Raw genomic sequence first — 21,941 nt, forward strand, 5'->3', positions numbered from 1 at the left:
CTAGCCCACCCCTCTACACTCTCCCAATCTAGCCCATTCAATCTTCCCCATTCTAACCTACACCACTCCACCCCAGTCTACTCCACCCCAATCTACAACACACCACTCCACCCTGCTCTACCCCAACTCCACTCAACCAAGTGTAGCCCATTCCAATCATCTACCCCCTCCACTCCAATCCACCTCACTCCAATCCACCTCACTCCAATCCACCTCACTCCAACCCACCTCACTCCAACCCACCTCACTCCAACCCACCTCACTCCAACCCACCTCACTCCAACCCACCTCACTCCAACCCACCTCACTCCAACCCACCTCACTCCAACCCACCTCACTCCAACCCACCTCACTCCAACCCACCTCACTCCAACCCACCTCACTCCAACCCACCTCCCTCCAACCCACCTCCCTCCAACCCACCCCACTCTACTCCACCCCACTCTACTCCACCCCACTCTACTCCACCCCACTCTACTCCACCCCACTCTACTCCACCCCACTCTACTCCACCCCACTCTACTCCACCCCACTCTACTCCACCCCACTCTACTCCACCCCACTCTACTCCACCCCACTCTACTCCACCCCACTCTACTCCATTCCACTCCACCCTACCCCACTAACCTTTAGCCATGCGGAACAGCCGCCACACTGGTGTACAACATGGCTAAAACACATTGCCAAAACCAATAGCTTGCGCTTAGCCAAGACTATTAGTTTTGCCAATTCTTGGTTTTCACAAAACAGTGTTACTTTGAACATAATAAAAATTATCAAGTGCAATGTTACAACTTGAGGATGTGTATGCTCTGTTTGCTCAATACACCATACTATGCCAAAAGGTTCTGTAGGAACATCTTCATTTTGTCTTTAATCGACATAATGCCTTAGGCGATGTTTTAATGAAATGCGCACACCTTTTTCCAATAATGGGCATCTTTCTCACTGGTGTGCAAAGATGTAACCGACAAGTCTTGATTTACTGGTTCTTTTGTTGCGTTGTATCCAAACCTTTGTGTGCTCTTCGTTTCTTGGCATATTTGTAATGTATTTTCTGTTCCTCCCCTGAGGTTATTTTAATGCACCCATTTCATTTGCTTCATGCTCTATAAACAATCCTTAAAGTTTTCAGCAAGGTACAGTGAATCCAAACTGCAATATTAAAATGTGTGGAGAACACACAGGAGTAGCTAACCCTTTCGTTTGATCCTAACACTGTAAGTGATAGCATTGTTGGTTGTTTTTTATTACAGTTTGGAAACAAATGCAGCTCTCAGGTGTCTGGATAACGTCACTCTTTGGCCCTCACTGCTTTGAGGTGGTATTTTGAGGTCTCGATTAATGGTTGTAAACCTGTGGTGTACAAACCCCTATGGGTCCATGACGCCCACATCGAGAATCCTCGACTGTAAAGAAAATTAAATGTTGTTAACAGACTAATACGTTACACTTGCATTAAAGACAATGAAAAATTGAAAATTGGCAATGTTCAAATTCTCTGTAAATGTGAAGGAAATGTGAATTGGAATTTAAAAAAATAAGTTAGTATCATTATCTGGATTTGTGGGAGCAGAGCAAGTGCAGCACACGGAATCTAGTATGGCCTCAAATGAAGCAACACTAACATGCGCCGACACAAGGGGATCATGCTTTAGGAGGAGACTAAAGATTAGGCCCCTCATTATGAGTTTGTCAGACTAGGGTGGGGTATTACCCACAGGTGTGAAATACCTCCTATCCCGAGTTTTTAAAAGGAAAATTGGGCCTATCATGCGGATTCTGCAGGTTTTGACTTTTTCCTAGCTTTTTCTCTTGATGAAGTTCGGCACATTAACATTTTGATTTTCACATTTTTGTGTGAATTAGTGTATTTGTTTGATATATATACTTGTTGTATTTTTGTTTTGTTTTTTGCTGTTCAAATTTAGAAACTACTTGGATGTCCACGGCTTCCAGTAGTTATTCAGTGGGGGTCCACATATGTCAAAAGGTTAACCCCTTCTGTGCCACGCCCTTTCCCCCTCCTGTGCCGGGCGTTACATTAGTGGGTGGGGTTCATGACGAGATAGTCTCGTCATGGGCACAGCGCAACCGTGCTCCATGACGAGACTATCTCGTCATGGGCACTGAAGAGGTTAAGAACTGCGGTCCTAGATAATGCCCTCCTTGGCTTCCTTTTAGCCCACAGTCCCCACAACAAGACTTTCGCAATAAAGAGTAAGGTTCCCATGATTCTGATTCAATCTTGTGAGCTGCCCTACACGTGTTTGACACCAAGCACCACTGGACGAGCAGCAGACTCTAGCGGTACTCACCAAGCTTCTATGAAGCATCGCGTAGGGGGGCAAGAAGGCTGACCAGGAAGAACGGACACTGAACAGCCACTAGTTCTCTGATGGCTTAAATCCTTTCAGTGCTATTGGGAATGAAAGATGTAGCTTCATCACAGCCACGTCTTGCAACCGGCCTTGTTGTGAAGCATTGTTGGTAAATGTTTCACTAAAGTTTTAAATCTGTTGTCTCTTGATGAGGAGACTTACTAAATGTGGTCAACTGGTTCAATGCATTAGGGGTTAATGTGTTTTTGTGGACCCAATGTGGTGCCTGTTTTTCTGTGTCTCAGGTTTCAGGCAGTCTTCTTTTACCCTCCCAACACTTCTGCCAATGTTTACTTTTCTAAATTTAGCCATGATGGAGATGCATTTCTTTTGTTGGTATTAAATATAAGTTTGGTTTAGGCTCCAAGATATAGTTGCTAAAAAATAAAAAACACCGAAGGATTGCCATTTCGTTTGAACATCAAAGGTCATCCCTTTTGATATGAAATCAGTTGACTTCCCCAGCCAATCGCATCTCAAAGAGGTACATACAACAATTTTGGCTGATCGTAGTCCAAGAAAGCAGTGTTATGAACCTACTGCGCCTCATTTGTGCATTATATATATGATATTTGGTCTACTCTGTGACCTTTGTGGACAACCCCATTTAGTAGATTTAAAATAACTTCCAGTGGCTTTGAAGCTAGTTTATTATTTATAATACAACCTTAACAATTGTAATTGTATTGTAATTACTATTGTATAGCGCTTACTACCCCATACGAGGCGTCGTAGTGTTTTTTCAGCGAGTAGCACGCTACTCTGGAACCCATAAAGGATTAGTGTTGAATTAGTATAGTGAAATATGAAACTAATTTCAGTGGTGGATAGGTTAGTCAGTTATTTGGATTCAGAAGGAGGGATATAAGAGGGAAGAAGGTTTGCATTTATATATCGCTTGTTGCCCGTGATGGGGTGTTGAAGCACATTTTTCAGTGAGTAGCACGCTACTCCTGAACCCATAAAGGATTAGTGGTGAATTAGTACAGTGAAATATGAAAGTAATTTGAGTGGTGGATATTAGTCAGTTATTTGGATTGAGAAGGATAGTGAAGGGATAGATGAGGGAAAAAAGGTTTGCATTTATATAGTGCTTGCTACCCCTGATGAGGTGTTGAAGCGCTTTTTTTTCGGCGAGTAGCACGCTGCTCTAACCCATAAAGGATTAGTGGTGAGTTAGTATAGTGAAATATGAAATTTGAGAAGTGGACATGTTAGTCTGTTATTTTGATAGAAAAGGATAATGGAGGGATAGAAGACTGAAGGATTTAGATATTTTTTTTTTTTATTAAAGTCATAGCAGTAGTAGGAGGCTTGGGATGAGTAAAAGGGATGTGGCGGAGAAGAGTCAGAGGGAAGAGTTTAGAAAGGCTTGTTTTGGGGGATTGGTATAGTAAAAGTTCTCAGATGGTGCAAGGGAGGGGTAGAGTAGGGGGTAGTCTAGAAAGGGCTATTTTGGGGATAATAGTAGTGGGATGGGGTTTGGGATGAATGAGTGGCTGGAGAGGATATATTGATAGAGGTATAGGCTTAGAAATAGGGTAGTGCATTGGAAAGAGTAGTTGAAAAAGGTTTGAGATGAGTCAGAGTTGAGTTAGAAGATATATTGAGAGAAGTATAGGGTGAGAAATAGGGTAGTGCATTGGATATGCTGAGTTAGAAGAAAGTAATAAATATATAGATCCATAAGTACAAGGCGTTGAGAGTTTTTCAGCTCTCAGGTAAGTTTTACTGTGCAACGAATCGTTTTTTTTAGATCGCAAAACTAAAAGCTTGACCTCTGTTGATGCTGTTATGCAACAGCCACTAGTACTCAAGCATTTTGAGCCCATATTAGGATTCTTGTCTACTAATATTCAGAATCAAAATTTCAGTTCAAATATGACAGTTTTAAAATGTTTTCCCTGTAAATGGATAATGGTGTGTCTCTGATGGAATCATAAAACTACATTCTACTGGATACTTCTACCTTCAGTTTCCTCACCTTTTGAATGTCCCAGATGCCAGTCTAGATATGGAAACACTCCTATAGCTCTCCAGTGTTGGGAGGGGGTGCCGGCTCCACCACGGCAATTCCTCTTGAGATCACTGGAGCCATAAAGCACCCCCGTCGGCATGACATCAGTTCCCTTTTTTCTAAGCCATTGATGCAATCCAAAGCTCCTCCATATCTCCTTAGGAGTGTCTTCGTTGACAGTTTGAAAAAAGAAAATCTAAATTGGGTGCCATTTTTCTTCGAAATGTTTCTGTCTAAGCATTCTGGATTCAAACCTTGTCTTGATTGTGATGGTCAGATGGTCATTACGGACCTTCACAACATCTGCCTGTGGTGACTAGGATCTGACCATGATGTCTGCAACTGTGTGTCATGTCTAAAGATGCACAGAAAGGCACTTAAGAAATGGAAGACAAAGATTTTCAGAGCAAGAGAAGACAGACCTGGGCGCATCCAGTCTTGACCAAGGCCAAACATACCACACCACCTTAGTCAAATTCCTCTAGGAAGAAACATAAGAAAAAGAGAAAGCACAAATATCACCGCCACATGTCAAGAAGCTAGTTGAAAATGTTCTTAACTTCACTTCACCCGCTGTCTGACCGAGAACCAACGGAAAAACAAACATAGGATCTGGCGACTGCCCCTCCATCTGACCCGGTGCAGATTCCAGACACTCTACTGCCTGCAACATCATCTATAAGACCCCAGCCATATCAGCATTATATGGCACTGGGCATCATGAAAGCTTGTGAACTGAGTAAACTAATTTCCTTTTACTCAATTGTAATTTTACGAAGGATTCATGGACAATTTTCTGAACTGTGTCACAATTTTCTTAACTGTGTTCTAATTTTCATTATGTCAATACATTGTACAAACTATTGAGTTTGTTGTGGATAAATGTTTTTCATTTGATGAATTGATTAAGCGTTGTCATGATTATTTAATGTTTTTTTCTCAATTGGATTTGTATATTTCACCTTCAGCAACAGTCGCAGAGGACGAGTCCCATAGACTCTTGATATTGTTGTATTTTCGTAGGCATAAATCAGACTGTCATTGCCATCCACTGCAGCACGCTTTGTCAGTATGAGTATTTAATTTAGTAGACTTAATTGGAGTACATAGTTGAAGATTTGAAATTTTTGAGAGTGCCTCTCCATTTCTTTGATACATAACCAACCATGCACCCACATCTTGGTAGAGGGGACTGCTGGGGGAATCTGTTCAAGAAGTGTGGAATTTGCAGGTAGAAGTATACATCAGAACAAACAGTTACTTACCTTGGGTAACGCTCTTTCTGGTTGATACTATAGCGACTGTCATATTCGGCACCCACCCCCTCCTTGTTGTATGGCTGGTTATAACACGTTCACTTGATGTGGCTGCAACATAATCCGAAAACTGCACCTACCTTATGGATGTTAGGCATTTGGGGCGCATTGAAGGAGAGTGAAAAATAATGGATTTTAACTGATGCCATCAGGCTGACGGGGATGCTTTATGGCTCCAGTCACGTAACAAGGCGTTGCATGCTGTGCTGAGGTGGAGCCGGCATTCACTACTGGCATGGTAAACCTATTGAAGAGTCTCTGGATCCAGACTGGCTCCTGGGAGATTAAAATGGTGAACACCTTGAAGATAGACATAGTATGCACCAGAAAGTGCATTACTTAAGTTAAGTAATGTTTTTATTAACCCAGCTTAAGCATGAAAAGCAGAATTTTCCTAACTGCTCCTGGTTGAATTTTGTGTTGATAACACTGTCTTTTCTGCTTTCTCTAAGGGTTTCATTGATTCTGATTCTTTATGTGCAAGAATGGTAGAACCATGTTTAAGTGGGTTAGGAATCGGCCAGTAGTTCCCTCATGTCGGTGTTTATGTACTAATAGTCAGTGCCTTAGGTTTTGCTTCTTGCAATCTCTCTTTGCAATGTTGGATGGGTCCCAACCTTAACCTGTATTGAGAACTACCTCTGATGTATAAAAACCTCCCTGATTTATTGCCAGATATGTGGATTAGATAGGAATACATACAAACTAAGTAATTTTAAATGCTTCCCTAGGAGAACCCAGTCATGCTGAAATGAGCTTGCATCATTAGCAGCTCAAGAGCTGTATACTTGTGTTTACATGTGGGGATCCCAAGGATCAATTTTGTCCCTTGCCTCTTGTTTTTCAATCACATCTGAGTGAGCGAGAAATGTCTGACAGTGTCTTGTGGACTCATTAGATGACCCACCTCTCATTCTGAGAGCTAATGCCCGAAAGATGTCCATTAAATGGTTATTTACCCTGAAGTCCATTGAGGGACATCCATGGTTGGACAAATCAAGAGTCGATTAATCTATACATTACAGACTTAAATATGACCATTATTTATTACATATTTAGCGAGGTACACAAAGACTTTCTAGTTCTGAAAAAGTAACCATTTCTCTGCATCCATCTCCTGTGCTTGAGGGTTTACTAGTCAGGCACACCTAAAAAAGAATGCATGAAGCTATGTAAGGAAAGAAAGGTAAAAGAAAGAATGAAGAATAGAATAAGAGAAGGATGGATAGCAGGAGTGAAGAGCACAGGAAGGATGGAAGAGGAAAAGAGAGTAGAAAAAGCAACAAAAGCTGAGAAGAAAAGGAGAGGGTAACAAAAGAGAAGAGGAGAACAAGTTAAGAAGCAAAGGAAATGAGAAGGATAGTTAATGAAAAGTGCAGGAAATGAGAGGAGAAAATGAAAAGAAAAAGAGCAAATGAAATGAGACCGAATGAAAGGGAAAAAGACTTAATGGAGATAAGGGAGAAGAGCGCAAATGGAGGAGAGCAAGAAACCGGAACCAGGTAAGGAGAGATAGAAGAATATGAGAGCAGGAAATGTGAAAATGATGAAAAAGCAAAGGAGAGAATTGGACATGGGAGGAGAAACAGAGAGAAAGAAAGGGAAAAGAGGAGTTGAGAAAGCAAGGAAAAAGAAGGAAAGGAAACAGAGTAGAGAACAATTGGAAGGGAAAAAAGGAAGAAGAAAATAGGTGACAAAGTTTTTTACTACCCGTTTCCTGAGCGCAAGTGCAAAACTGAAAGGATTTTACGTTAGTGTCTACATTTATAGAACACGCTGATTAGTGGCCTTATTCTATGAAGGAAGAAACTTGACCATAAATCTTCAAGTTGGCTGTGTGATCCTGCACTGTCCTCCTCTGCGAACTGGGTGGTGACAGCTTTAATGTGCTGCCTTATCAGAAGAGAAACTGTATATTGAACAACTGACGGGCAGTAAATTTACTTGTGCAAGTTACTTGAAGGCAGACTGCAAGCTATTGGTACCTCATGTCAACCCCAGCTTTAATGCCTATCTTTAAAAACATGTTTCTTTTGGTGTCTTTAAAACTCAGGTTCATATGTAATAATCCCTTCCAGTCTCAAAATAGGATTATAAAGTAATCTATGTATCATACTCTTCGGTTGGGAGTTTGTTCGGTACAGCAGTTACCATCAGTACATTTTCTGAATACCATTGTTCTAGACACCTGCCCCTTGCATATTACATCAAGGTAATATGTATTGGAAAGCACTAATGTTCAAGGTAAAGAGTCTGCTGTTCTACTTCATTAAGGTCTGACTAGAATATGTGCAGTTATTGTTATGTGCCATTCCAGACTTCAAATATGTGTACATATCTGAAGCATTTTTAGATAAGTCTACAGTCTCAAAATGATACCATTATGTATTCTCATTGGCCATGTTTGACCAAGTCACTAGGTCTATCTATAAATAGTATATTTTGAAGTATCAAAAATGAATATAGTTTAGAATATAATGTAACAGTTGATTAAAGGTTTATCTTGTCCCTTATTTGATCTTTTTGTTTAAGTAAATACTCTGATCTGTAGTCCACCATACAAATCTTTTCACAGAGTGAATTAGATATATTCGTCAACAGGTAAATGTAATCATTATAGTTGGTTTAAAACATTGAATTCTCTTACATGAGTTCTAAGCTCCTAATCTGAAGGATGTAGAAAATACCCTGAATTCTGTAGGTTTGCTAGTGTTTGCAGATTTATTCACTGCTATAATTCAGCAACCAGATGGTTTATTTATATCTTTGTGGGTTTTAGGTGTATGGTAAAACTGGAATAGTTAGATGTTGATTAAGCAAACCTTTGTTCTTACCATGGTCCTACTGTTGGACATCATCAGTTTAGTAGATATAATGTTACAGTAAAGTTGTAGGTTTGCGTGGTATGTTAATTTTAGATTAGTGTTTTTATTTGATCATTGTTATTGCTCCTCATAGAGTTCACTATGACTAGGGTTTTTCCTTATCTACACCTTTGGCTAACAACTCTAACATTGAGATGAATCCACTAATTAACATCCTCATCTGTTGATACTTGCATGTTATGGTTCAGTTGATGTTTGTCTGGCTGTTGCTTAATGTTTCAGAATAATATTGTAAGAAATGTGATTATTAATAGCGGTGGGTGACTAACCACCTTAAAAAATAATCTTGAACCTTGTTTGGGTAAACTTTCAAAGTCACAAATTGTAATCAGACCTCAACGCCCCCCACCCCCCTCAGTAGCTGTGGCACAGAGCAGATAGGTTTAACCTGAGTCAATGTGTAGTATTTATGCAGTACCAATACAGTAGTAAAGTCAAGATGCAAAACAATAACATTCTCAAACCAAATTGGAAAACTATAGTAAAATTTAATAAACAAACTGCCATGACAATGACAAAAATCTAATATGGGGAAGCAGATTAATTTCTAACAGTTTAAGAAGGAATAGTGCCAAGAAGTACAAAGTGTCAATGATAGTCTTGGGTTACTAAGCACCTTAGGCAGATTTTGAATAGAGGGGCAAACTGTGACACTTGTCGTTCTGAGTCTGAGCGCGGCATTTGATACGGTTTCCCATCCTGTGCTTCTCCAGAGAATAGTAGAAAATGGCATCCAAGATACAGCTCTATCATGTTTTTCGCTCCGTCTTGCCAGATCACTCATTTCATGGCTTGATTCTGTTTTTCATATGCGGACAACACACAGATTGTGTCAGTAAGTGCTAAGGATGATTCGATGCCACCAAATCTTAGCTCCTGTCTTGTGGAGGTTTCAAAATGAATGAGCAATAACTTCAAAATTGAATGGTAGTAAGACTGAGGTTTTACTGGTTGGCAACCAGCCTCAATTTTGAAGCCCGCGTTGATGACCTGAAGAACTGGGGTCTTCTCCCAATCCCAGCCAGGTGTTAAAAGATCTGGGCTTATGGCTGGATAAAAAGCTTTCATGGGGCATCAAATAAATAAGATGGCTGCCAGCTGCTTTTGCCTACTTAGATGCTTGTGGAAGATATTATGGATTTTACCTCCCTCTACCCAAAAGACGAAAATGCAGGCCTTGATTATTTCCACACTGGATTATGATAATGCACTTTACTTAGGGGCAGAACATTTTGAGAGCTACTGCTGGTCTTCTATGTCTTATTCCAAATATTTGTCTTGGTTTCTTCTTGTATACACACTTTTTATTGGCCTTCTATTAATAAACATATCCATTTCAAAGCTTTATGTACAAAGCCATGACCTGCTCTGGACCTACATATTTAAGGCTGGTGGTCCATCCTTACACCTCAAACCATGTTCAAAGTTCAGGTAGTAAGAATCTTGTTGTGATTCCCCAGGTAAAACTAGCAAGGCAAGGTGGGCTCTCCTTTGCCTTTCTGGATCCTACATTGCAGAGTTCTCTCCCTCTGAAGCTCTGTGCATTTACCTCATTTTAGAAGTTTAGAAAGTTTTTGAAATCTTGGTCTTTCTAATTTTCCATTTCTATGCACCATCTGTTTAGCCCTGAGAAACTCTGGTGGGAAAGCCATGCGCTCTATAAATTAGAATAGTCAAATACAAAAGAGTATTTATTATTCAAAATTTCCAAAGATCCATCCAAATACTAAACACCATCAATAATTGACTATCAAGAAATTAAATTAGAATCAATACCATTAAAATCAATAGCTAATAAAAACAATAATTAAAGCGTTAATTTGTAACACTTTATAATTTAATCTTTCTGTTGCTGCAATTACAGCAGTAAACTCCTTACTTTAAATGAATGCTGAACAAAATTAAAATAGCAAAGCATATATCTTCTGAAGGAAACTATTGCAAACATACAAAGGTAGGCCCACGATATATAAAGTTATCTTTGCGTAATAACGGTAACAAAAACAGATTCTCTGGTGCTTTAGGAAAATGTCAAGATAAATGTATGTGAATGGTTGATTCAGATGAGAGATTGGTGTAAGGGCAACTAGGCACATCTCTCCATATAACCATCACAGAAAACGTACAAAAAATACACATTATTAAACCTAAATTTGGTTAGGAGAAACCTGTAAACCATTTGTTATAAACATGAGATACCGTTCTATCTTGAGTGTCGTATAAATTTGAGCATAAAGGGCGCACCTTGTCATTGTTTTGCCTGCCAGCTCTACCCTAAATGACTTTAAGGTCCAGACATCCACACCGGTGCTATGAGCAGGAGATGGGGCCAAGAAGCACCACTCAAGGTAGCATGCTTCCTGGCAGTAGGAGACTTTCCAGGACCGTCATAGCCCGAAGGAGGTTGGCCTGGGCTGTCTCTCTTGGTTTGCACTTTTATGTTTTTTCACAGTAGCTAAAAGGAATGCTCTGTTGATCTTCAGTGGTAAGAGTAACAGAACTGCCGCCAACGTTGTAACTTTTTATTTTTTTTAAAATTCTTTTTATTAAACCAACTCGACAGTCTTACATCAGATGTTGTTCAGTGACAGGCGAAGGTAGGTACAAACGGCCACATAGTACACAGTTCAAAACATGTTACAAGCAGATTTCCCTAGCGGTCAAGGGGATACATGAGCCTCATCCACAGTCTGCCTGCTCGAACGTTGTAACTTTTTAACTATTTCAATGGCAGTGTTTGATAATGAAATGCCCTTGGCAGAGGAAATGTTGGGAGTATCGAAACGCCTAAACTGATTCTTCATGTGCCTCCCGGGACACTGCCCTAGTTGTGAGACAAATGGTGCTAAAATCACTGGGGCCTGTGAAAATCCATATCTATGTAATGAATCCCTATTCATGACTTTATTTCTGAAATAACCCCATCCCCACAAAAAAGAGGAAGGAAAATACCCTGAGCACCAAATGCAAAGACCACTGTTTTTTACCAGATGTAATTTAAAATATCCTGGCCCCTATGCTTCCCCACTGGAGAAACTGCAGATTCGCTTATTGGCTCTTTTCCAACATTATCTCCCCATGCCTCATTACACCTAGAAGCTGTCATTAGGGACACATTTGAAACAGTGTTTGTGAAATTAATGAACATCATGCAGTCACTGGGCTTCTTAAAGCAGTCGCTGGGTTTAAAGTTTTGGAGAAGCAGTAACCTCGAAATTCTACTTTGTTTACTAAGGGAGGGAAGATTGGTGGTCCAGTTTCTGAGGAGGGAGTTTTGAGGGTCAATGTACATTTAATTGACAAAGTTGAATGTAGTTGACACATCGAAAAATGAAGGCACCACTCAGGCCAGACTTAGGCTGGTACAGCTCAATATTTTGCATATGACATATGTAACGGGTCCCGGGCTGGTTCGTATGGGACGGGCGGAAAGCTAAGAGTGTAGGCGGGGGTGTGGAGACACAGGGACTTTCTTTCATATCCTTTGGGGTTGTCAGCGGATAGAAACGTATTGGAGAGGCATACACCGCATTATGCGGGCCGTGCTGGGGGGTCGACATCCACCCAGAGGTGCGTAGGTGCCTTCTGAACGTCTGGGAGCCTACTGACCTCAACGCGTGCACTAAACAGTGGGCTACGCTGGCGTTCATGATAGCTAAGAGAAACATCGCGCAATTGTGGGGTGCGGTGCAGCCACCCGGTCTGGGGAAGTGGAAAGAGGACCTAGATTGGTGTATGTGGAGGGGAAAAGTCGGTGTTTGTAGCCAGGGGTTGCCCTGGAAAGTGGAATAAGGTATGGGGAGCTTGGAACCACTATAGAGGTGATGTGTGTCCCCACCGAGCAGACAAACTGCTGATGAGGCTCATGTAACCCCCTAACCGCTAGGAAACACTGTTTGATACATGTATTGAATTATGTAATCTGTGACCGATTGTAACTGAAGTCGCCTGCCACTGAATATCTGCTGTATGACAGTCGAATTGGTTTAATAAAAATAATTTTAAAAGAAAAATGAAGGCACCATGGAGGATCATTTAAGCACTTAAAACTAGGGGCCTTTGGATGCAAACCATTTTGCAGGGAATTTCCTGTTGCAAACATTCTACATGTAATTGTATTAACTGATATTCCAATGTTACGGTCCTGATACAAGGAGGAATGGGCAAATTAAAACAACTAGGTCTACCACTGGTTAAGGAAGAATGATGGTAATGGATTATGTCACTATACTGATGATGGTCAATGGTTGTGGTAGACTGGAACCTAGCCACAATTTGAGGCTGGTCGCAATGTGGTGTGGTTGGATATACCAACCAGGTTCATCCTTGTTACACTGATCAGCCTTTGGATAGTCTCTGCAAATCCTCCTCTCTCAAACTCTTTTCCTTATAATGTCCTGCTTTTCTGAATTCGTTTTTGTTGGCCTTAGGACTTTGCACACTTTACCATTGCTAAACACTGCTAGTGTTCTTGTGCTCACTCCTTGAAACAGGTTAAAATTGGCTTAAACCAAATTTGCACGTTTAATTAAGTTATGATATATTTTTCCACCAAATTTCTTTAAGGTTCAAATGGAAACAGAGAACGGGCCCAATTCACCAATGTAGCCGAACTGCGCTACATCAGAGCTAGCCTTAACTTTCGAATTTGCCCCGGTCATGCACAATCAGATGCCCACAGTTGGCGCTTTGTTCTTCTTGGTGCTATTTTTCAGTTCAAGCTTAAAAAATTCATAACTCCAGTTCTGATTGGATTTTTGTGGTTTTGGTGTCAATTTATTATTACATGGTACTCTGTTTCTAAATGGGTGTGGGATTTTTCTTGTGTTAAATTTTCATTTTATTACTCTTGTGTGTTGCCCCCACCACCACCCCACCCTGCCAGGACCTACTTAATGGTGGCTGTAGCACGTGTGGTATTACTAGCTTTTTGCCCTGTACTGCACCCTCAGTGCAGCACTTTCTCCAATTCTGAATTACTCGTTTTCAACCCTTCCTAAAAATACTTGGGGGAATTTATAACTTTCCTCAAAATATTTCAAGACTGGAGTAAATGAGCCTCCTGTAATGTTGGGGGATGAGAGGGAGTTGATTTTTCCCTAGATATTCTAGGACTGGAGTTAAAATAGTAAATGTGACCCTCTAGTGTAAACCACGTCCACTGCTGCCCTAAGGGCGCAGTTCAGGACAAGAAACACAAACCAGCAGCACATATGTTCATTGGGTGTGCCAAAGGCACATCAGTCTGATCCCGTCTGTGCTTGGACTATGCTTGGCACCAGGAACCCTTGCCCTCTTTCCTCCTGCCACTGCGCTAAGTAACCCTCTGTTCCCTCAACCGTGGCTGCTGCTCCACACTCATGCATGAAACTGCACGGAGAAAGCATTCTCCTACACTTCATACACGTTTTCATGCACCTACCCGCACTCAACACACCCGCACCAACAGCCCTCAACACCCCTCTCTTTCTCGCACTCAAACCGTGCTACAACCGTCTACACAACACTCCGCACTCTTATACATGCTCCTCAACACCTGCCCACTCACCAAACAGCCATAGAGATCTGTGACGTGCTGTATGCCTAGACCTACTTTTCCTCACTGAACCCTGCATCTGCACCAGACTACAACACAGCTATCTCAATCAGCAACTAGATTGTCAGGCAAGGCAAATTTCACAAGCCAGGAGGCGGATTCACCACCATCCACAAGAAAACAATCCGCTGCACTACCTCCATGGACATGTCATCAGACTTCATCACACCACTCACCTCATTACTAGCAATGAAATCCTACTTGGAGACCTGAACTGCCTCCTGGAAGACCGCACTGACCCAAACTCAAAAACTCATCTAAGATCTTGGAAGCCTGGGCCTCACCCAATGAGTAGAGGGATGAGCCATGTTGCTGGACATCTCCTTGACCCCGTTTTCATCACCTTCAACAGCATCAGTTTGACAAGTCCACACCCGTATCAAGTTCAGCAACCCTGTCCCCCTGCCAGACCAGACCAGTCCACCGAAACTGGAACCACATCATTGGCAAGAACTGAAACACTGCTCTCCGCATCCACCAGCCAGAACACAGCAACAGCTTCTCAAAGCCATTAATAACTTCAACAATTGGATCACCTCCTGCGCGGACTCCCTGGCCCCTCAAACACAGTAAAACAACAAGATCTATACCCCAGACCATTTGGTACATGATGTAACTCAGACAGATGAAACATTACTGCAAACAGCTGGAGTTCAAATGGAGAACGAGCCAGCATGATCCAGACAGGAGCTCCTTCAAATCTGCTGGGAGAGGTTCCCACCAAATGATTGAACCACCAGAAGTGCTGCTCTAGCAGAACGCACGATGCCAACAGAAGCAAAGGAATCTTCGCCATTGTGAAGGCTTTCACCTCATCAGAAGCCATCTAGAACTTGATCACCTACTTACAGGACCTCTAACATAATCTCGCTCAATTCTTCAGCCACAAAATCACATTAATTTACTGAAACTTCCACCCTCAAACACACCTGACAGGCTCCACTGAATGCCTTCCGATCTCATCCAAAGAACCAGTGCAAACCACATTTCCCATCTCAAACCAGAAGAAACCACCGCCACCATGAATTACTCGACATGACCGCCCAAGGCAAGGCTGTCACCACGTCATGCTTCCATACACAGAAGATGCTGAGGAAGATTTCAAATGGCTCTCAATCAGGACCTGATTGCGTGATGGAAAACCATCACGCACACTGTGGACGCAAGCAGGCTGGACTATGGGAACACCCTCTACGCCGGGATGAAAAAAAAACTCGCCTCAAGGCGTCAGACCATTTAGAACTTGGTGGCCAATAACACTAAACCTCCTGCGCAGCACTCCACATCACACCACTCCTGAAGGAGCTCCACTGGCTCCCCAAACGCAAACTAGCACAAATCAAACTCCTCATTCAGGCTACTTGCACACATCCAATGCATACGGAGAACTAAATCCGCCCAATTCAAGGCTTTCACCTTCATGCTTCCATACCCAGAAGATGCTGAGAGAGAATTCAAATGGCTCTCAATCAGGCCCCGGAAAACCATCACACACACCCTGTATGCAAGCCGGCTGGACTATGTGAACAACTTCTACACCAGGATTTTAAAAAAACTCACCTCAAGGCTTCAGACCATTTTGAACTTGGTGGCCAAAATCACTCTCAACCTCCCACGCTGCACTCAACATCACACCACTCCTTAAGGGGCTCCACTGGCTCCCTATATGCAAACTAGCACAATTCAAACTCCTCATTCAGGCTACTTGCATACATCCCACGCATACGGAAAACTAAATCCGACTGTATAGTCTTCTCCATCGCCCCTAACGTGTGAAATAACCTGCCACTACACATAAGGGTCTCCTCCTCACTTCTTGAATTATGCACGAAGCAGAATACCTGGCTTTTCAAGTAGTCCGACTAGGCCCTGGGTTTGGCTAGGCTTATCCCTGCTCGGTGCCAGGTTACCCTCACAGGTGCTAGTGCTCTAAAAATCTGCATGACATAACAATCAAATCGCATTTCCTGTTGCTGTAATGGCATTCTCACTAAATTGATTGAATTTTTGTATCCACTCAAAATTAACTGAAAGAATGTGTATGTTTTCAGACTCCTGCTTGTGTGAATGTCATGTGTTCTCGTTAAGACAGTTAATCCACATGATTACGAATTATAATTATTGAAGTGACTTTTGGTGCGTATGCAAGACATATTTGTAGCTGCTTTTAATCTTAAATGTATACATTTTATCCAGATTAACCGGTATTTAGCTTTTGAGGTCTTGGACCTTTTCATATTCAATATTAAAGTCATAACATATGATTTCACGTTTTTATGCAGATGAAAAATTTATTTTGTGAGGGAAGATCTATGTTTTTTAGGCTTGAGATTCTTTTAATTGAATTGTCTGTTTTAACTTTCAATTCATTACCTTTTCTGCATTTTTTCTTCTTATTCAGTTTTCTGACTTCAAGCATTTACAGCATCTTCAGATAATTTAATCTTTTTTGATAATAGCTGTGGGGTCCAGTCTTTATGTGCAGGGTATATATTTATCTCATCTGAATTCCTCTTAAGAGTTTCATTTTGACTTAAAAGTGTTATTTTTGTTTCTGCTTTTTGCTGTTAACTTAATTGTTATTGCTATCTGGTTTCCAGGTTTTACAATATATCTTTATAAAAGTGTGCTCCGCTTTTCCTGTTCCACAGAGAACGTGTAAAGGACTTTTTGTTGTCCCATTTCATTATTTAAGATTTAGGATTTAGAAATAAAGGGTAATATGTGTAAATAAAAGATCATTTTACTTAAGTCATTACCAGATAAATTCCTTATAATGACCTGGAAAGTAGATCGCTACCTTGAATCTCTTCTCTTCTTTTGGGTTATTCTCCACATAGGTTGTCAATTTTGATTGCCTTGCTGCTTCACTGGATAATGGTTTTGCAAGTAATTCATATCACATTAGCACAAAAATTTGTTTCTTAAGACTACGTTCTTTTGTCGTCTGTCTTTGAAAGGTAGTATTTTCTGCTAAACTTCAATTTGTGGTTTACGCAGATCTATTTCGATTGTGCCTCTCTTGCTGTAAGTTTCAAGTCACTTTGAACTTATTTCAGTAAATTTCATCAAATGTATAGATTAACACCAAACACTTGCTCAAATACAACTTTGTACTTTTGGTAAGATTACTTGGGAAACACTTATGTTGCGGAATTCTGAAAAGAGGTCATTATAGTTTTATATCTGTTTTTTTCCTTTTAATCTTAGTTTTATTGCAATTCCACTAGTGCTGGATTTTCTTTGCGTACAGTAGTAGTTCATATCGTTTTCTCTCTGAGGGCATATTCAAACATTTTATGTTGTCACTTTTTGGCATGACCATAATGTTTTTATCTGTTGATTTGTTCCTCTTTCTATTTATTTTTTCTTTCTTTCATAGGTCGAAGGCTTCCATCAACTGAGGCCAACATCGCTGGTGGCAAAGGCTTTAAACTTAGAAAGCAGACATCTGAAACCAAACGTGGCTGCTGTTGACCAATACTGAAACATTGAGACTTTTTGTGAAGTAGGTGGTCTGGAAGTTTCAGGTTTGGATTACGACACCCAATCCATCCTTGCCTTTCTCTGAATGACCATGAAGCAAATAACTACGAGCATACTAAAACAAGACAAACTGGTGTTTGGTTTCCAGATCCATCTCCTAGCTACGCTTTTGCCAGTGTTTAGATATTTTTGCCTTCACAAATCAAGAGACATTTGCCTTTAAAGGGAAGCAATTTTCAGTGATTCACTTTGCAAGGAGTTACTAATTGAGCTCCTAGAATCCTTCGAACAATTTTAGAAAATACATTAACTAGTTTTTATAATAAAGATAAATGTTTTATAGAGCTGTAAAAGGGAAATCAAGCACTTTTGAGATATTTGGCGACTGACATACTTTAGACATTAAGTTTATGTGGGATGCCTTTTAATGTTATGAGCCTTATATTTGTAACAAATGTTTTAAAATAATGTGATGTAGACATACTCAGCTTCAGATTTTGCCTTCAAGGTTGTTTTTGCTATGAAATATGTACAGGAGTGCATCATGAGAATGCCTTAAACACCTTTATTTGTCGGATCACAGTGAGAGAGGTACAAACGTGGAGTTGTGTACAAATGTATCCCTCCCAAAAAGTATCCTAGCTAAATCCTGTATTTAGCTGTAAGACACAGATGTTTCATTTTGTTTTCTACTTATTGCTCAACAAACATCCTCTTCTGCAAGCGCTTCTATCCACAGAAAAACTGTTGACATCTACTATAGTTGGTGTTCTTCAAAGCCACATGAAATGAGCTTTATTTGAAGAGCTTGATTGCTTACTTTTTTTCTAGTGGCAGTTTCACTATAGAGCCTAGTAGATTACAGCGCTCCTGTTTCTACATACTTTAGAGCAAACTTTAATTTCCACACCATGGTTACTAGAAAAGTCTCAGATGTTGGAAGTGAGAGTAAACATTACTTTACAGGGTAAGGTGTATTATGGAATCATCCTTTTCAGAGCACCGAAGCAAACAACTATATATTTTGCTCCTAACATTAAAAGCAAAGTTAGCTTCACTTTTTTTTTTTAAAGTTCTCAGATACACACAAGTGAATGTTAGACCTGGGCAGACTACCTGTCTGGGGCAGTGACAGTGGAAGAATACTGAATCATAAGTATTAGAGAATACACTTTTTACGACAGATTTAAACTTTAGTACTTGTTTCTTTCCAATGGACGGTGTGTAACCATGCACTTTGCTGATTAATTTTTTCAACAAGCTATATTTAATTTTCTCAACACACCCGACTCATCTTGAAACAGCATGCAAGACTGCATCCAATTGATTTGCTGAAGCACATGCATAAGTAATACAGTGGTAATAGTTTTCTTAAAGCTGTAATAGTTTTGTGGATGCCGGACTCATCCTCCAACACAGAATTCACCTCACACCATACCTCTTGGAAGTATACTGGCTCCTGATAAACAAATACGATCAATTTAAACCACACATACACCCTCTCCCTCTCTCTCTCACTGTCTCTCTCTGCCCCCTCCTCCTACCTACACAACTGTGGTCCCACCTACCCTAACCATTGCATCTCCTTCCACAAACCATCCAGACACTTCTGCTCCACAGGATTCCTACTCGCACACATCCCATGCATACACAGACCTCCCACTCCACATCACAGTTGCATCCTTTCTTCTTGAATGTCACAAGAAGCTAAATACCTGGATTTTCAATTAACCACTTACCATAGACTAGGGGGGGGGGGGTCTCCAACCTTTTCTGTTCTGAGAGCTACTTATGTTCAATGAAACGCATTGAGAGCTACTAATATTATTAGTGTTGTATAATTTCAATTTTTTTATATGTATATTGATTCAACCCAGGAAAAGCTTTCTAATTTAATTTAATAAGCTGGGCTGCACACAGGTGAGCTACTCATGGGTACAGTAGCTCACAAGCTACTTGTTGGAGACTCGCACAGACAGACAGACACACACACACACACACACACACACACACAGATACACACACACACAGATACACACACACACAGATACACACACACACAGATACACACACAGATACACACACACACAGAGATACACACACAGATACACACACACACAGATACACACACACACAGATACACACACACACAGATACACATACATACATACACATACATACATACACATACATACACATACACACACAGCTCAGTGCCAGGATACCCTCACGGATGAAGGGCTTTACAGGTGCACACAAGTTATAAACCGCTGTCCTCTCAAACTTTGTTTCTTTCAAGCTGTCCTTTGCTTGGTCTAAGTTTAGGCTATTTATTTTAGTGCCAAAACCTATTTTCGTTTCTTTAGTGTAACATTTTTTAATAGATTGCATGATTCTTTCTGAATGTTTTGGTGGTGGGAACCAATTTTGAGATGACTATTGTCATTTTGAGAAGTGTTCTTATGTGGTTACATCCACTAATGTAGGGTCGCACCGTTAAAACTTTGTGAAATGTGTGAAATGGTTAAGTCTACTTAATCAGTACATGGGAATTGCAGAGGTATCATAAAAGCTTTTAAAAACGTGATGTCCTTATTTTTAAATTGCTGTAAACAAGATGTGTTTAAGTAGTGAATTTTAATTTTGTCATTTTGTTGGCTCATATAGAATGAAAAAAGTCCCTTGCCACAGTGGAATGGCTTTTTACATAACTACATTTGTTCTATTGTTAAGTCAAAAAATCTAAAGGACAGTTTTATTTCTGCAAGCAAAGCCCAGCCATAAATACATGAAAGGCTCTTTTTCGGCTTTATAGTATTCCTTATAAAAGTCAGAGCAGGTGCTTGAGTATTAACAACAATTAACACTGCACATTTTCCAAATGTTGTAATATAGGTGCTCATTTGCTTTGCATTAAACTAAGATGCATAGCAGCTGAGGCCCAATCTTGATCCATCCAGGAGACATTGCTGGCTCTCAGCTTTACGAGTGAGGGGACCTACTTAAAGAATTTTTCCTTCAGTCTTAAAAATAATTGAGAAAGAATGCATGGTTTTTATGTTTTTCTTCTGTTACTCTCTCCCCTGTTTGTTGCTTCTCGCTCATATGCCTGTCCCCCACGGACTCCATTTTGCTTCCCCCCAGCTCATCCATTCCTTCCTCACTCCACTCAGTTTTTTCTCAACACTTTCTGTTGCTTTTTGTCTTTCAACACCATTGGCGTGCTTCCATTATAGTTTGTTCACCCCCACCACTCTACCTCCACTCTTGTTCCTGCCTTGACTTGCTTCCTTATCCTCCCCTGCGTGCTGGTTATTCACTTCAATTGTGCTCAAACTAGTGCAGCAAAACCAATTATAGTATTTTTAACATTCCATTGACGTGGTATTCCCAGCTGTAGTGTTCAAGCTATAGGAATTCTGTAAAGGAAGAAAACCAAAATGGCCATTTATATGCATTTCTGGTTGTAGTTTCTATGATATAACGTGGACTTGCTCTACAACTCAGGTTTGCAATTTCATTTGAATGATTTTGTTGTAAATGTAGGTTCTGCAGCTATAAAAGAGGGATGCAGCATTCAAGTTAATTTGTTTGACTATGATAACTATTAACTGAATGTTTGGGATTCAATTATGCACTACCCACATTGGTACAGAAAGAATGTTGCATCAAGTGGAAAAGGAGCAATCCTCTGTTGTACCGCCTAGACACTAAGCAAAAAGTGTTTTTTTCTTTCTTTAACCAGTTGAAACTTGATCCCATCCTGCTGTAACTTGAGACAGTTTTTGTACTTTTTCTAGTATGCATGCAAAAAAGAAATTCTGTCTCATAACTCTTGTGCAGAATATTTTGTTTATCTAAAACATTGTCTTAAAGAGATTACGTTTTATATCTCAAACTGACCTGAGTAAAGGAAACCTATAGGGGTATGTTTGTTAAAGGAAAGTGTTTTAAATATTTCAGAGGAACACCATTTTTGATATTTTCTAATACAGTTGACTAGCCTGAATTTGTGAGTTGGTATATTCAAAATCTTATCCTTATGCAGCTTATTATGTGCGCCTGACAGTAGTTTGTGACTGATTTGAATCCCTTCAAAGGTCACTAAAGAATATACCTGGCCCTTTTGTGTCCGGTGTGGAAATAATCTATTGCCATCTCTCATTGACAAAGCCTTATTGTAAGCCCATGAACTTCCTGGGCAGGATTGAGGCACTCACTACATGTAGGTTCTCACACTTTCTATCTAGGACTGTGCTT

General features: G+C 40.5%; 1 protein-coding gene across 1 annotated transcript in view; it reads left to right on the top strand.

The window, feature by feature from the left end:
• Window positions 1-20,313, top strand: part of RAB22A (RAB22A, member RAS oncogene family) — a 195,349-nt gene extending 175,036 nt beyond the window's left edge. The window contains exon 7 of the mRNA XM_085619301.1: window positions 17,578-20,313. Within this exon, the coding sequence (XP_085475427.1) occupies window positions 17,578-17,672 (95 nt within the window). The 3' untranslated portion in view covers window positions 17,673-20,313. The remainder of the gene's footprint in view (window positions 1-17,577) is intronic.
• Window positions 20,314-21,941: the final 1,628 nt, after the last annotated feature.

The sequence above is a fragment of the Triturus cristatus genome, chromosome 7 (assembly GCF_964204655.1).
Source record: "Triturus cristatus chromosome 7, aTriCri1.1, whole genome shotgun sequence".
NCBI lineage: Eukaryota > Metazoa > Chordata > Amphibia > Caudata > Salamandridae > Triturus > Triturus cristatus.